Source organism: Balaenoptera acutorostrata, chromosome 1 (genome assembly GCF_949987535.1).
Source record: "Balaenoptera acutorostrata chromosome 1, mBalAcu1.1, whole genome shotgun sequence".
Classification (NCBI taxonomy): Eukaryota; Metazoa; Chordata; class Mammalia; order Artiodactyla; family Balaenopteridae; genus Balaenoptera; species Balaenoptera acutorostrata.
Genome location: NC_080064.1, coordinates 103,941,869 through 103,959,235, shown reverse-complemented (window position 1 = coordinate 103,959,235; position 17,367 = coordinate 103,941,869). Strand labels below are relative to the sequence as shown.

General features: G+C 46.5%; 1 protein-coding gene across 2 annotated transcripts; it reads right to left on the bottom strand.

Moving 5' to 3' along the window:
- Positions 1–4,271: 4,271 nt before the first annotated feature.
- CD2 (CD2 molecule) lies at positions 4,272–15,296 on the bottom strand. Of its 2 annotated transcripts, XM_007169323.2 has the most exons (6): positions 15,209–15,296; positions 14,765–15,070; positions 10,186–10,419; positions 6,037–6,140; positions 5,738–5,860; positions 4,540–4,645 (listed from the first exon to the last, which is right to left on the bottom strand). In XM_007169323.2, exons 1-6 carry the CDS (start codon positions 15,267–15,269, stop codon positions 4,628–4,630), a joined length of 846 nt encoding a protein of 281 aa, XP_007169385.1. In that variant the 5' UTR covers positions 15,270–15,296; the 3' UTR covers positions 4,540–4,627. The 2 variants fall into 2 exon arrangements, with proteins under 2 accessions (XP_007169384.1, XP_007169385.1); XM_007169322.1 differs by lacking the exon at positions 6,037–6,140 and having other exon boundaries at positions 4,272–4,645.
- Between the last annotated feature and the right edge of the window lie 2,071 nt (positions 15,297–17,367).

Below are 17,367 nucleotides of genomic sequence, written 5' to 3'. Positions count from 1 at the left end.
AGCTCCCTGCAATCCAGGTTTTGCTTCCCCAGTCCATGTGGCTGGGCTCTGCAGCACCAGTTCATGTGGGACCTCCGGGACTGCTTGACTGTTTGCTAAAATCCATGAAATTGATTGTCCCTCCCAACATCTGCTGTAAGCACCTTCCCGATGCCGGCCCTGACCAGTGGGTAGATCTCACACCCTATCAGAGGCAGGCTATCAGAAAGACCTGAACTTCCCCTGCCACCCCTTCCCCTGCTCTGTATTGCTGTGAATAAACCACCTTCCTGTGGTTTTCAACCTCTATCTTGTGGAGTGATGTCCAAATGTGTCATCAGGGTGGCCCTGCTTATGGGGCCTGGGAGCTGTCAGCAGGCGGGTGGCTCAATCCAGGCTTTGTGGGGCTGCCTCACAGGTCTGTTCTTTGCTTTTAATATATCTGGCTTTGGATTTTATCAATTTGTCCCATGTGGCCAGATGTTAGGAAACTAAGGTGACTCAAACTCACAGCACACTAAGTCACCTTACAGAGTGCTTATTTATTAATTTAAAATGGGTTGTGTCTCTTTCCAATACTGGACCATTTGTATCTGCTATCCAGGGTATTCATTCTCAGGTATCAAGCCAGAAAGAAAGCTCAGAGTTGTCAGATTTCTGCTGTACACCAGGGCATCTCAGTTACAATTACAGACATTATTTCTAGTTAATCCTCACTTTAACCCTGTGAGGTGTTATCCCCATTTTACAGATGAGGAAACCAAGGTTCAAAGAGGCTGAGTAAATTATTCAAGCTTTCAAAGCCAGTGAGAGAGAGTCAGAACCTTCTGGCTGCAGTACCTGTGGGCCTCGTCCTCCTTTGAACTAGAGGACCACAGAATGAGACACAGAGATGAGATGGTCTCACAAGGTTCATGTCACAGCAGAGTTCAGGGGTCAGGAAGGGCCTCTTTCATGACCCTCAGTCTGAGTCCTGAAAGAAGAGTGTGGACAGGTGAAGAGCCAGGTGAGGAGTGTGGGCAGCGGGGTCAGCATGTGCAATGGTCCTGCGGTGGGGAACACATGGGTGAGCTTGAGGAACCGTGTGGCTTGCAGCCCAGCCAGCCCAGGCGAGCTCACCCTAGAGACTGCAGAAGGAAGACTGAGATGAAATTGCTAGTCTGCAGCCAAGGTCCCCTTGGAGCTAGGCTGACCCAGTTGCTAGGATCAGACTGCTTTTAGGGAGAGCAGGGAGGATATCAAAAAGACCGGAATTTTCCGTCTTCATGGGACACTCTAGGGTGTTCCAGTGTCTCAAATTACCTAAATATATCTTCCAACCAGGATGAATTCCTCGTAGTGGACATTACCCGCAGAGGATTGTTTAACTGGACTGTCGCTGGTTTTCTTACAATGCTGTATTATCTATAAAGTCCTCAGGTTTGACAAGTCACTGAAGATTAATAATTGGAGGACCCGTATTGGACCACCAGACCTGTGGTTCCCCACTTGAAAACCCCTCAGAATTGTTATCATTAAAAATAACAGAGCCTCGGGCCCCAACCTAAGCTACTGAATCATCAATTTTTTTTTTTTTCTCACAAGCTCAGCAAGCTATTCTGCAGCTGGCCTGACCACTTCTCAGAAAGTCCACACTGTGGGACAGGCTCAGTGGGAGATCACACAACCTCAGCAGGGGTGACTGCAGCACAAGTCTTGAGTGAGGCCTGTGTTTTCCACCTCACGGTGGAGATTCCAGCAAGCCGGGGAGTGTATCTTCCGTGTGTAGATGCCACGGATGTTTACTTCCCTTCCTTTCATCAAGACTGTACTCACCCATTGAGTCAACTGGCCAGTGAAATTTTCAGTAAAGTGGTACGGGCAATGCTGAGAAATGGTCAACATCCTCAAGAGGCTTATTAACCATGCATTTCATTGCTTCTAAAATGCACTTTTTTTTTTCACATTTTGACACCTCAGGAATGGGGTTGGGCCTCAAATTGATTGTATCTTAGCATTTGTTACAGTGTGATTGAGAGTGTTTTTTCTTTCTTATGGTATGTAAATAATGGTGCCAGTTAAAAATCAATGGTATCGGGGGATTCCCTGGTGGCGCAGTGGTTGAGAGTCTGCCTGCCAATGCAGGGGACACGGGTTCGAGCCCTGGTCTGGGAGGATCCCACATGCCACGGAGCAACTAGGCCCGTGGGCCACAACTACTGAGCCTGTACGTCTGGAGCCTGTGCTCCGCAACCAGAGAGGCCGCGATAGTGAGAGGCCCGCGCACCGCCATGAAGAGTGGCCCCCGCTTGCCCCAGCTAGAGAAAGCCCTCGCGCAGAAACGAAGACCCAACACAGCCAAAAATAAATAAATAAATTAATTAATTAAAAAAACAATCAATGGTATCTTCAAATTGATGAAACATAGTAGTTGAAAAAGGAATAACACATTTATATAAACAGGTAGTTGGCATGAGCTTGCCCTTGCTGCTCCCTTTACATGGGTAATTCTGCACCTCTGCTTCACCGGTTCTATTAATCTATTACAACTCAGTTCAAATGCCACCTCCTCCAGGAAGCCTTCTGTGTCACCTCAGTCCCACCACTCAATCCAGATTCCAAGTCCTTCCTCTGGCCTCCTGTATTGGCCTCTGACCTATACTTATCACACGGTTACATTTATCCTGTAATTAGTCTACCCCTCCCCCAACTAGACACTGAGCGCCTTGAAAGCAAAGATGCCATGTACACCTCTGTGTTCCTAGTACCTAGCACAGAGCCTGGTATGTAGTAGAAGTTCAATAAATGTTTGTTGAATGAATAAATGGTGAAGGATTGAATAGTTAGAGGCAATACATGTTCTGTATGGTATATAATGCCACAAGATTTCAGGAGAAAGGCACAGCGCGGGCAGGCAAGGCCAGGGAGGGCTTCAGGAAGGGAATGGGATAGGAGCCATTCTGGCAGGATGGCCGATGGAATAGCTCAGGACTGCAATGAGGAAGGAGAAAGGGGGCAGTGCTAAGACCTTCATTTCTCTTCCTAGGTTGATCTTGTGATGACTGTTACTTGACTGGATTTCATGTTTGAATTTCAGGAAGCTATGGGCTTCCATTCATCATTATTCTTAATAATTAACTCTGGGTGCTAAAACAATGGACGCTCAGGTTCAGAGAAAAGAGCAGTTCAACCCTCCGTGAGCTCTCACAGGAAGTCCTGAATGTACATAGACTTTGTGGTTTAAACCTCAGAGCTTCCTGCCAGAGCCTGACAAGGTTTAGCAAGTCTAAGAAGCTGGGAGAAGGTGGGCGGATGGGACCACAAACAACATGGTACCAACATTTCAAAGCAGGTGGCTTCTCACCACCTATTGTTTTAGAACCTTAACTGTAAACTGTTCTTTTCTCTCCCACTTCCCTCCAAGTACAGCTAGCATGACTGCTAGCTGGGGGTGGGGCCTGAACTTTTAATGATGGTCCCTTAAGACTTGGGATTTGCTTCAGCCAAGTTGTCTCTTAGCCTGCCCTTTTACATGTCGTCTGGTAGGCTCATGACACCTTCAGTATTCATGGATTTCCCTCTTTTCGAGGATGGTTCTACAGATCATGGTGACCATGTCTGAAGAGTCAAGGAAGTGAAACCCAAAATGAGATTATGTTTTCTGGTGTCTCTTGTTGAAGTTTGTGCACAGAGATTTCAATTCATTGTATAAATCTACCAATAGGCTGTGGGTCCAGCTTTGCAGCTGAGACCTGGGGAGTGGATTCTGGTTGTGCTGGTGGGGATTAAGGTGGCCCAGTTGAATTGGGATGGCCAAATTTGGTCCTGCTGTCACACCCCACCCACTAGCCTCTTTCTCATTCAGCAGCTGGATGCTGGGCTCCTTTCTACAACGAGTAGATGCTGGGGTCAAGTCAAGGCTTTTGTTTCACTTGTACTCCCGATACAGTGAGCAAGTGTCCATCTAAGAAAACCAAGGGTCTCTCAAGCAGGAAGCTGCTTGCAGCGAGACATGGCCACAGCGACTGCTTGACATCTGACACCTGCACGTGCTCTGAGAGGGAGGGTAGGAGAGCTCTAGGATTCTGCGCCCGATCACCCATCATCCTAATGTGTGCACCTTTATTGTTTTTCCCTTCCTGGTGAGGTGGAGCTCTGTGAGGAGGCCAGAGACTCCAGACGTCAGACCACATGGCTGAGTCGGAAGGTACAGACATGGCTATGGCTCCTGGGCTGGGGAGGTGATCATGGTCTGCTTGTAGAGCACACTCGATGGAAATGTGGGCGTGCACACCTGGAGTGGAGAAATTCCACAGTGCCTTTTATGGGAGAGGACGGTTTTTAATCTCTTTTAGTTAGAGGAAGAGGACAGCTGCGTCAGGAGACAGTTATGAGTTTTCTTCAGCCTCACAGGGAGGTTTCGTTTGAACTCGAGGCTTGGGGAGGGGAGGGCCTTTTTGCTGGTGAACTTGTTTGCCCAGGGTTGGAGGAGGCCTCTTCTTCTGCTGGTGCTGGACACGGGGGCCAGGAGGCCTGGGACGATGAGCGGGTGCTTGGGAACGATGACCAGGTATTGGAGGAGTTTGGGACATGGCTGGATTTTGAGGAGTTGAGCCTGGAATTTGGTGGGGCTTCAAGCCCCTTTCCTCAGGGGTCACTCTCTTCCCTCTTATCTCCAGCTCCTCATCTGCAACAATAAAACCTCTGAAGAATTTTCTTGGCAAGATACAATCAAGATCAATGTAACAATTTATTGAGTGTCCCTCCTGTGTACAAGATGTCATGCTAGCTGCTCTGGGGGATACAATGAGGAAGCAGAAGCCACCTCTACCCTCTAGAGATTCCAGGCCTTGGGGGGGTAGGGGAGACAGAAATGCCCACCAGAAAGATAGAGGGAGAGCCTAGGGCTTTAGAGCCAAGGGCTTTAGATGGTTTTGTGCCTGGGTCTCCAGGGAGCAGAGAGGGCACTCAGACCCCAGCCCTGCCTCTGAGTCATCCCAGGGATCATGCCCTAGAGCACGGCAGGGTTAGAGCCCTTGTAATAAGCTCTGAGTAGTCAGAGAGGACATTAGTCTCTACCTGCCTCTGGATGCGTCTCTCCGTTAGATCTGCCTTTCACCCAGTTCTGCTGTAATTCACCCACACTGCTTGGAGTGGCCTGGACGCTCCTTGAGCCATCTCTTCACTTATGAGCATAACTTTCTCATTCTAGGTGAGTTGTCAGACAGGCCTGATTCAAGGAAGAAAAGCTCACAGCCCTAACCCCACCCCTTGGAAGAGTGAATGGGAAAGGGGATATAAACATCCAGTTTTAGAACAAGTGTGTTCCTGGGAGTCCCTGTGATGTCCTGAAATGTTACCTGTATTCCTAGGAGCTTGGTCTTGAACCCACCTTGGTAACACCCTCAGGAGAAGACAAGATGTTTGTTCATAGAAACGGTGTTTCGAAGCTTATCTTTCTACCCACATAGATATATGTGGCTCATTCAACATATGTCCACACAGCTTTATACCCAGTCAGCCTCAGGTGGTGGATTCCAATGAGGCCGGCCTGGATGGAGCTTCTCAAAGCTCCCACATTGTTACCCCTGAGAATTTGTTTTTCAAAAATCAAGCTAACCACAAAACGGAACAAACTGTAACTGCCGGTTACAGCCCTGACATTCTGAAACTACCCATCTCCATTATCTTCTTTCCAGACTCTAAGTGCCAGACCCATGAGTTGTTTCCACGGGGATTTCACCCAGACCTGCGGTGGGACAGAAGAGAGGGAGCTTACCATTTCTCTTTCTCCTCTGTTTTTTCCTCTTGCTAATGTAGAAAACGAGTAGCGCCACGAAGACCAGGAAGACGGTGCCTCCTCCGCAAATGCCGATGATGAGATAGATATCCAGACCTTTCTCTGCAAGAGGAACAGACGTGGGATGGATGGGAGGGTCCTGGGAAGAGGGGCCATTTCGTTGCTCTGGCCAAGGACTTGAGGACTCCTGCCTCCTATCTTTCAGATAAAAGAGCTTGGTGGGACTTTTCAGCCTCAGGGAAGACAAGCTCATGGAGGCTGGTGAACTGGGTCAATACCTGAGTGGGTGCAGGGTCCAGGATAAGCCCTCTCAGAACGCTCCTTGGAGAACTGCTCTCCTGAACCACAAATGCCTGATTCTTCATGTACCAAGCACTGTCCCCTATCAAGGAGAATGTCACAGAAGTTTAGATCTGAGAAAGAGTTTAGAGAAGATCTAGGGTAATCTCTAGTTTCACAGAGAAGGCCCAGAGAGGGAGGATGAGTTGCCTGAGGCCACACCGTATCCATTCCTGAGTGGTTCCTTTAAGCAGCCCCTCATCTCCATGTTTCGGCACTGTTTTTCCAGCTTCATCTCTGGCTGCCCTCCCACGTCATGATTTTTTCTCACCCTCTTGGCCAGAAAGTTTCTAAAGACAGGATACATGTTTCACGTGTCCGACCCAGTTCTCTGACCTCAGAGGCAGCACCCCGTCCCAGACTTTCCCTGGCCTGTGAGAGAAACTCAAACACACAGCGAGTTAGCAGCAGCAGTGGACTTGATCTTCAGCTCACAGACCTTCAGCTGCTGTCATGCAACGACTGTGTTAAGAGAAATGGGTTTGAGTGCAGGCTCTTCTAGGCAAGAGCTGTGTGACCTTTGGCAAGTTACTCCACCTCTCTGAGCCTGTTCCTGTCTTTAAAAAATGGAGATAAGGAACTTACATCACAGGTGGCTGCTGGAAGTCAATCAGATAATGGATGTGAAAGTGCTTTGTAAACTGTAAAACTACACACAAAGATGAGGGTCTGCTCTGACTACAGTTCTGTGCACCGGTGCTTCTGGGAGCTATTCCCCGGGAGGGATGCTGGGCCATCTGCCCTTTTGTGAGTCAACAGCAGTCACAGAGGCAGCAGCTGGGGCCAGGGGTCAGGGGACTCATACATCTGGAGAACAAATGGAGCTCAGGAAACCAAGGAAACCTTGGAAAACAAGGAAACCCTTCTCTAGCCAAACATTCCTGGGAAGATACTATTGTACATGAAGCCCAGGATGGGCCCCAGGAGCAAGCCGGAGGCTCAGAAACGAAACTAAACAGGTTTTCAGACTGCGGTGGTTTGTTAATCCTTGCTTTCTTTCCTAAGTCTCTCTCTGACCCATTCTTTGCCTGCCGGTTGCACAGCCTCTCTATGCTCTTTGGATGAAGGGGCTTCCGTTAGGAAAGCAAGCATAATTCTAACCTGCTGTGAAACTGGACCGGGAAAGTTAGGGGGGTCCTTTAGGCTCTGCCTGCTTGGAGGAAGGGCCAGGGCTATTGGAGTCCACCTTGGGCTGAGCCAAGGACTTCCCAGGGTCTGACCTGGGTTGGGGGGGGGGTGGGGGGACGTGGGCCTAGGACCAGTTGGGGAGCAGGGGCTAAACCATGAAGCCACTAGCTTGTCTTCTCAGAGTCCTCAGGCAGGGCAAGCACGCCCCTATCTGGGCACGCTTGGGAATGTAGGAGCGCCTTACACAGTCTGTTCACAGATTTGTCCAGCACAGCCTCTGGGTGCTTTCTGCGGGGAATGTTCCAGCCTGTCTCAGAGGCAGCTGTGGCTCTGTCATTCAAAGCTACGTCCTCGCAGTCACTAAATCCAGCCACGCTCCTTCCTGCACTCCCTCTTGGAGATAATGTGCCTGCGAGTTTATGTGGTGGAGTCCTTCTTGTGTGTCCAAACCTGCTCCTTCCTCCTACTGTTTTGGTTTTAAGTACATGCTCATTCTTTTCTGAGCCAAGTGGTTAATCTTATCATTGCTCCTCTCTGCCTTGACCTTTTAGGACGAAACATCCAGATCCATTTTAGGGTCTTCAAGAGCAGCCCTTTCCTCCCCAGTCTCCCCCTAGGTACTCCTCCCGTCTCTCTAGTGGCCCTTTCCCAGACTGGCTCCCACTCTGTACCACAGAGTAAGGGACAGAAATGCTCCAGTCTTCAAACCTCAGCTTCCCCCAAAGCCCTTCTTCCCTCGCTCCATCCCTCATGCACACACATTTTTATACTGGTGGGATCTAGTTAAAATAAGCGTGGAGTAGGGCTGCCAGATAAAACACCGGATGCCCAGTTAAATTTGAAATAAACAACGAATAGTTTTTAGTATAAGTATGTCCCACGCAACACTTGGAACACATTTATACTGTCTCTTTTTATTTGCTAAATCTGGCAACTCTAATCAAGAGCCTCCTAAAAGGGGATAAGACCTTGTGAAGTCGAGGAGGGGCGACTTCACTCACTGTGCCTTAGTGATGGGGGGCATGGAGGGACGGCTGGTGGGCAGACATAGACTTCATAGGAGGTGAAGCGACGCTGGTCTGAGCCTGTGACTGGCAGACTCTAGGATGGTCCCCGTTGAGCCCTGCCTCCTGGTATTCCCACTGATGTGAGACCCCTTCTGATTCAACGTGGGCTGGACTTACTGAGAGGCTCCTAATGAATAGAATACCGCAGCAGTGATGGGACATCTATCACTCCTGAGATCAAGTACAAAAAGACCACAGCTTTTGTCTTGGGCGCTTGTTGTTGCTCTTTCTTAGGCTGCTCTGAGGGAAGTAGCTGCCATATTGTGAGGCAGCCCAATGCCGCCCTTGTGAGTGAACTTGGACATGGACGCTCCCCCAGTAGTGCTTGCACCTGACTGACATGACTGCAGCCCCTGCCTGTGTCTTGATTATAGCTTCATGAAGGACTCTGAGCCAGAAACATCCAGTTAAGTCCCTCCCAGATCCATGTCCCACAGAAACTGTGAGATAATAACTGCTTGTGTTTTAAGCCACTAAATATGGGGTTGTTTGTTACGCAGCAACTGATAACTAATTCAAAATGTATATTAAAAAGTCTCACTTCTGACTTCACACCAGCTCAGGGCTGCTTCCTAGGGTCACTGACCAGCCATACTCACTATAGAAACTCAGGGTCTCTGGCCAAATAACTATCTTTTGTGCTCAGTTTCCTGTCAGGGGGTTGACTAGACAACAGTGGAAAGAGAATCCCAGAGTATCAGATGAGTAGACTCTTGGGGATCACAGGGCTCATCTTCTTTGTGCACCAGGAGGCTGAAGCCCAGAAAGGGGAAGAACTCTGTCCAGGTCATCCCTATATATTTGGACAGGCCCAAACTAGAAGTCAAGACCCCTGGCTCCCAGAGCAGGCCACCTTTCAAAAATTACTTCTAGGGGCTTCCCTGGTGGCACAGTGGTTAAGAACCCGCCTGCCAATGCAGGGGACACGGGTTTGATCCCTGGTCCGGGAAGATCCCACGTGCCGTGGAGCAGCTAAGCCCGTGCGCCACAACTACTGAGCCTGCGCTCTAGAGCCCATGAGCCACAACTACTGAGCCCTCGTGCCACAACTACTGAAGCCCGTGCACCTAGAGCCTGTGCTCCACAATGAGAGAAGCCACTGCAATGAGAAGCCTGCGCACTGCAACAAAGAGTAGCCCCTGCTCGCCACAACTAGAGAAGGCCCGCACGCAGCAACGAAGACCCAACACAGCCTAAAATAAATACATTTATTAAAAAAAAAAATTACTTCTAGGGGTCACATCAAACTGGCAGTCCAGGAAAGAACTTAGACTCTTGAAGTTTCAGAACTTTCTGGTGCTGGGCTGTCTGCTCTGAGGCAGTAAGAGCATTGCCCACCTGTGTTCATGGTCTTCCCTGGCCTCGAGCTCTTCCTCCCCACAAGCCTCTAACTCCCAGGGTTTCTACAGCCCTTCTGCCTCTGCCCCTGATAGGAGGTGCCAGCCATCTCCCCTCCAGAAAGGAATCTTTTTTGCTCCCTATTATTGCCCTAAGAGCCACAATCATGCTCACTGACTAGCCGAGGGATCGTGGGCAAGTCAGCTTGCCTCTCTGGGATGTGGCGGTCTGTGTGAGATCACCGTTACAGCTCCTTTTATCTCTTCTACTCGGCAATTCTTTCGCCTAGAAGAGAATCTTTTTCATTGCCTGAGGTTATACCACGCTCCCTGAGAAGACTCCCAAGATGGGCAACCATAGAGCACTACCTCCTCTCTCCTCTAAGACTTCCCTTGAAGACTTCCGGGGAAAAGAGGTATGTTTTCAGTCCTCATCCTGAGCCAGGGATGCCTCGCAGCCCAAGCCCCCAGGCCCTGGAGCGGTCCTCTGCTGTGGGCCTCAAAGGCTGTGTTTGTGAAGTGAACTTGGGGTGTCTGACCAGTGCCCACCACGCACCTGAACAGCTGATGGTCACCGTGCTCTTTTGGGCACTGACATTGTTACTCGCCATGCAGTTGAATGATGCAGTCCATTTGCTGTTCCACTTGTGTGTGATGACCTTCTGATGACTTTCTTTGATACGGGTCTCATTTAAGAACAGTTTTAATTTAGGGTCACTTCCTTTTGCTACCTCGCAGATCAGGGTTCTGTTGGTACAACTCCAGGAAATTACAGGTTTCGAGACCACCTCTGAAAAGAAAAGAAAGATCCAATTCATATTAGGCCATTTACTGATTGTAAAAGACATACCTATTTAGAGAGGGGAAATTGAATTAGTTTGGGACCAGAAAAAATTTCAAAGACCCCTAGCAATTTTCAAAAATCATTTCTATTTCATTTTATTTATACAGCACATTCAGAACAAATTTATTTCTGATATTTATAGATACATTATATCAGTAAAAAATACATCATATCACATGCTTATGTGCTGTTTTATATCTTAAAATGTTTTCACATATATGATATCATTTCACCCTAACAAACAGAGAGGCAGATGTTTTTCTTCTTGTTTACAGATGAAGTGCCCAAGGCTCTGAGAGGTTAAATGGACAGTCCAAGGGCACCCACTAATAAATGGCAAATCAGGAGAGGAGCTCACCCTTCCAAATCCAAGTTCAGTAGTACGGGTAAGAGGTTCACCATATCCTGATCCCCATACGCTCAGGAGCCTGTGAGGGATAGCGGGGTGGGGGCAATGTTTTAAGAGCAGCTGCGAACTTGACCCTGGAGGACTGGTACATGTGTAGCCTGGGGCCTTGGTCACAAATGAAGCAGCAGGTCCTGGGAGCAGGGGGCCAGGTGTACAGTTCAAGCTCTGGAGGGAGGGAGCGCCTTCAGCTTTCCCAGAGCAGCTGTACCTCACTGCACCTCAACCACAAGAGAAGCATAAGAAAGACATTCCCCACCTGTCACAGCAGGGATGACATGTGACAAAGCCCTGGCACACTGAAAGGTACTGACAGTATTGGTGATAGTTGTTATAATCATAATCATACACGCCCTGCCTCTCCTTTTCTGACATGATAATATTCGAAGGCTGCATCATGAAAGAAAAAGCCCTGGCCTTGGCGTCAGTTGGGCCGGGTCCAAATCCTACTCCACCACTTGTGAGCCGTGTGACCAACTTCTGCCCTTTTTCTCGTCCTTCCCTCTCTTTCCTCAGACTTGCTACTTTCCTCTCTCAGCATCTTTCCATTCATTATGCAGATGGATAGCTTTTTTTTTTTTTTTTATGATTTCCTCCCTCCCAGACAATAATGTCTTCCCCACGAACTTTCTCACCAAATTTCATTTCTGTCCCAAAATATAGGCAGGCAGAAATTAAGGGGTTTTTTTTCCCATCCAGGGATTCGGTGTGACCCAGAATGAAGAGGATGGAAAAACATGACCATACAACAAGACAGGGTCAGTGCATACGCTAGGGGTTGAGTCAAGGAGTTTGCTTGTGTTTTCAAAATGGAAATACTCTTTTTTTATTTATAAGAGTAAATCGCATCACTGTAAAAATTGATAAAATACCAAAAAAGTTTCAAGAAGATTAAAAACCACTTGCAATTCTACTACCCAGAGTCAATAATTATTAATGTTTCGATGCATCCCTTTAACAAATGTTTTCTATGCCATGCATACCACATATGAATAGTGTTCTAAAAACTAAAACTGGATCATAGATTTTTTTTAGTCTGCCTGTTTTCCTTTAATGATCTATTATGAAATTATTTTAGGAACACCAATAAATAGACACTTTCATCATCTTTTTAAATGACCTATTTTTTTTTTTAAGAGCTCCTGACTTATTTATTTATTTATGGCTGTGTTGGGTCTTCTTTTCTGTACGAGGGCTTTCTCTAGTTGCGGCAAGCGGGGGCCACTTTTCATCGCAGTGCGCGGGCCTCTCACTATCGCAGCCTCTCTTGTTGTAGAGCACAGGCTCCAGACGCGCAGGCTCAGTAATTGTGGCTCACGGGCCCAGTTGCTCCGCAGCATGTGGGATCTTCCCAGACCAGGGCTCGAACCCGTGTCCCCTGCATTGGCAGGCAGATTCTCAACCACTGCGCCACCAGGGAAGCCCTAAATGATCTATTCTTGATTTAATTAATAAGTTCCTAACTGCTGGGGACTTTAAGATCCTTTCCAGTATTTCACTGATATGAACCACCCAGAAATGGCCATCCAGTCGAAGTTATATCTTTGCATACATCCTCTCTGTAAGATAGTTTCATACAAGAGGCATGGTTGGATCCTGTGGGGCACGTCTCACAGATGAGGCTCTTTGATTCCAGGTTGCTAGGACAAACTCCTTCTCCACTAGCATCTGCTTTTAAGGGGCCTTCCACTGTTTCCTCAGCTGGCAGCAGCAGCCCCTCCTTAAGGAGATGTGGGTACCAAGGTTGGAGACCGAGAAGCATGGAGGAACAAAGAGATGGGGAGAGCACGAGCACTGAGGAAGCAGGTATCGTGTCCCAGGTGCCCAAGGCACCTATGCTTAGTTGTCTCCCTGAAGCCTTTTCCCACTGAATAGCCGATAGAGTTATTATTATGAAAATCAGACTCAGAGCAGATAGAGAATTTGCCCAAGGTCATGTGGCAGGAAATGGTGACTGGACCCACAAATTGACATGCTGTGTGACATTCACACACACACACACACACACACACACGAACACAATGAGATGGCTGTTTTGTCATGCAAAGATCTGTGTCTTTTGGCCAAGGAGTGAAGGTTTATTTTTGAGGTCATGAAAGCATTCTAAAATTGACTGTGGTAATGGTTGTACAACTCTGTAAATATACTACAAGCCATGGAATCATACATTTTAAATGGGTGAATTTTATGGTATGTGAATTATACCACAATAAAGCTGTTTGGGGTGGTGGGTGGGGGAATGTCTCCATCCTTGCTAAAACTAGCCTTGGGTTTGGATCCTGACTTTGTTCCTGTCAAGCCACTTCTGTTACCTTATAGATAGTAAGGGGATAATAACAGCTACCTCTCAGGATTGTTGGGAACCTTAAATAAGATCACGTAGCAAAGCACGTGACATCTCACTGGTAGCCATTATTACCACTGCAGTACTAAAGGAAACACGAATGTGAAGCTCAAGTTCAAAACAGGACACTCAAGCCCATGTTGGCAGGAGTCATGACATCTGTGGTTCCCAGAGCCCACAAGCAGAGGTCCTGCTGGCTCCATTCTGTCTCGCCCCATTTCTGGAATGTACTCTCCGTTCTGGTGCAGGTCTAGGTATGGAAAGTTGTCATTTGCAGAGGGGCTGACAATGTCTGTGACTGTTAGAGGGGGGCTGCTACCAGGTCCCAGTGCTCAAGAACAGGGCTGGATGGTGACTCTAGGTAGAAGGAGGGGGCCCTTCCTTTGGCAGCGTTTCCTGTGCGAAGCACAGAAATGCTTATTTGCTCACTGAATCTCTGGCTTGTGCTCATGCTGGGGTTCCTGTCTTCCTCTCCAAGCTAAGTACAGCTTCCTCTTCTCACTTTTATCCACACCCAGCCAAGTGACCCTTGGACTTGTGACTTCACTGTCACTTCCATTCTATTGCACTTTCTCTTCCGTCTCTCCCGAACTCAAGCCACTTTGTTCATCCTTTCTCCACACATGACCCCCAGTGTAATCGTTCTTTAGGCATTTTATAAGCACCCTTTAGTCTAGGCCACTAGTTATCAGCTTTGGCTGCTCATTAAAATCACCTGGGGAGTTTAGCACCTACGATGCCCAGGCCCTGCACCAAGAAACTCTGATTAAATTGGTCTGGGATGGGACTCAGCACTGGTAACTTTAATAGCACCTCAGCTGATTCCAATGCGAAACCTGAATTGAGTCTCACAGACCAGCCCCTCCCTACTTCACTTGGATTAAAGCAGCAGCTTCCTAGCTAGGCTTCATGCTTCCATCTTCAATAGCTACTACTGCCCTCCCAGTACACGCATAGACATACAAAGCCACACCTTGTGTATTTTCTACAGATATCAGCAAATATCATCTTCCACCGTTGATCATGCCGATGTTGAGCTGATTAGAAACAAGGGCTGTTCATCCTTAAATTCATCATTTCCAGCCCTTTTCTGCCTTACAATTACTCCTTCAGGACATCCTGGCTTGAAATTGTCTCTCTGGATGGAAGACCCACTGTCCTCCAGTCCGCCTCCCCTTCCCAGTCTCATACCTAGCTTGCCCTTCACCATCCACCTGGAACGGCCACCTTTTTCTTCTCCCCACCTGTTCCCCTCCTCTTGATTAATGCAGAATCTTAATCCAGATCCTTCACTCAACCCTGCATCCCCAAAGCCTCTGAAGAGAGAGTTTGACATATGTAGAGTTGAGGGTCTATTAGCTGTGGATTCAATCTCTCTCACAGGACTGGAGCCTGCACCGAGGCAGGAAGGATGCATTCGATTTCCTTTAGGGCTCCCCCAAGGCCAAGGTCAGGGCTGGGGACATTTCATAAATGCTATTCGTCACCTTGCTAAATAGCACCCATACTGAGATGGAGGAATTTAGGGGACAAAGACTTACCTTGAATCTTCAAATCAAATGCTTTCTCCAATATGTTTTTTCCATTCGAATCATATACAGATACTGTGTAGACATCACTATCATTTCTCTTCAGAGCTTTAATTTTCAGAGTTCCATTTTTTAACATCACATACGTGTCCGTTATCTGGTAAGGTGGCTTGTCTTGTTTTAATTGTGCGATCTTGATTTTGTTTTTGTCCCATCGTGTATCTGCTATCCCATCATTCATTTGGAAACCAGGAATGTCCAGGTTGATGTCATGATCCAGACGACCCCAGATGACTTTAGTATTTTCAGAGACCTCACCTACAAAAAGCAAGAACGTTACTGAGGTAGCTCACTGCCAAGCAAAGCTGGGCTGTGACCTCTCTGACTCTTGCACTCACTTCAGGGTTGCCAAAGAAGCTTCTAATGGTGACAGTGGAGACCCACGCACCAACTTACCTTTGGTGGAAACAGCGAAAATCAGAAGGAAGCTGGCTAAGATTTTACACGTAAGGCTCATCTTTGGGGTTAGTTTCCTTCTTGTGACTCTGAGCTCTTCTTTTAAAAGGAACTGAAATAACACCAGTGGAATCCACCCCCTGAGAGCTTAACCACGTGCCTCTCCTTTTTGCTTCTTTACAGTGACATAGAAAACAGACACACACACACACACGTGCACGCACACACATACAAAACCTGACTGATGTGCTCCTTTGCCAAAGCAGGTATATTTATGAGTGTGTATCTTCTTATAACATTTTAATCCTCACAACAACCTTGGGTGGGTTTTAGTATTCCCATCGAAGAGAAAAGGAACTAAGAGGCTAAATAAATCACTCAGGATCACCCTTTAGTTAACAAGGAGCCAAATCCAACCATACGGCCCATCTTCTATCCGTTCTGCTGTAATGTCCCTAACAGGACCACATAGAAATATAGGTAAATGTTTATAAGCGAATAGTTAGCAGAATACAATCATTTATTCCATGATTTCAAATACTGGAAAATGTATACATACTAAATAATTATGAAAGTGGAATTTTTTCTCTTTCTCAAAAGGCATTTTAAATGTTCTAAGACTGTTTATGTGATAAAAAGAAACAAATATAAATTGAGTCTCAGCTGTAAATGCTTGAAATCCCCAAATCTTATGTTTAGCATACATTTTTAAAAAAATTTTGTATTTATTAATTAATTTTTTATTTATTTATTTTTGGCTGTGTTGGGTCTTCGTTTCTGTGCGAGGGCTTTCTCTAGTTGTGGCGAGCGGCGGCCACTCTTCATCGCGGTGCGCGGGCCTCTCACTGTCGCGGCCTCTCTTGTTGCCGAGCACAGGCTCCAGACGTGCAGGCTCAGTAGTTGTGGCTCACGGGCCTAGTTGCTCCACGGCATGTGGGATCTTCCCAGACCAGAGCTCGAACCTATGTCCCCTGCATTGGCAGGCAGATTCTCAACCACTGCACCACCAGGGAAGCCTAGCATACATTTTATAACTATATTGAAATTCACAGATAGGTAAATAAAAAGTTGTTCCAAAACAAACAAAAATGCATTGAGACTATGAAATGCTATTAAACAACCAGAACAAAGCATCCAAGAAACATTTAAGATGGTTAACACTGTAGATGGTTAAGGAAAGGAAGAGATAAGGAGCAAAAAGAGAAGTGCTAGAGGACCAGGAGAAAGAAAGAGGAGAGAAATGTGTGAGACAGGGAGAGAAACAGAGATGCACTGATGAACACAACCAGAAAAAGAGGCACAGAGAGACCCAGCTATAGAGAGAGGAACACCCAGTTACAGATTTCCAATGTAAAATTCTAGCCTTATGATTCTTTAGGATAGAGTGAGCAAAAATCTTAAAAATTGTGCTTGTTTTCTGTTTCAACTTTAGGTGCAACTATGGATGTCCTGTCTCAGAAAGTTGCCCAGGAAATGAAAGTAAATCAAAACAATTGATCTCAACCACTGGGCAAAAGGAAGCCTGAATAGAATATTTACCTCATGATTGTGTGGCAAATCCCTAATTCACATCATCCACAAAAATAGAACGCAGTTGGATTACATTTTTAAATGTTAAAAGTATTACACAGTGCTACAAAAAACCAGTATAGAGGATATTTTCATGCCTTTGAGTATGGAAGGCCTACCTACATATGCTATAGGTTCCAAAAGTATTAATAAAGAAAAGATGGACACAACTGTGTAAAAATGTAACACTGAAGTATAGGCAAAGAGATGATGAACAAAATGAAAAGACATGACAGAAAAATTTGCAATATATATGAAAAATTATTAATATCCAAAGTATATAAATTATTCCTACCAATCAAAAAGACAAATGAAATTCAATTTTTAAAATGAACAAAGGATATAAATGAGCAGTTTATAGAAGAAATACTTTATAGAAAAAAATGTCAATAAATGTATGAGAAGCCATCTAATGTTACATATATATATATATATTATAGCCATAAAACACCATTTTCACAATCAGATTGACAAAGTTAGAAAAGATAGTGATTTACATTATTGGCACGAATGTAGGGAGAAACAGGCACCTTCATATAGTATTAGAGGGAGTATATAAAGCCATACCTCCCATGGGGTGGAATTTGGAA

Excerpts from the sequence above, each read along its gene's own strand:
- CD2 (XM_007169322.1), bottom strand. The coding sequence starts at position 15,269 with ATGAGCCTTACGTGTAAAATCTTAGCCAGCTTCCTTCTGATTTTCGCT. Across the intron at positions 10,420-14,764 it reads ATTTGATTTGAAGATTCAAG|AGGTGGTCTCGAAACCTGTA; the intron begins GTAAGTCTTTGT and ends TTTTCTTTTCAG. Across the intron at positions 5,861-10,185 it reads GGTGACCATCAGCTGTTCAG|AGAAAGGTCTGGATATCTAT; the intron begins GTGCGTGGTGGG and ends TTCCTCTTGCAG.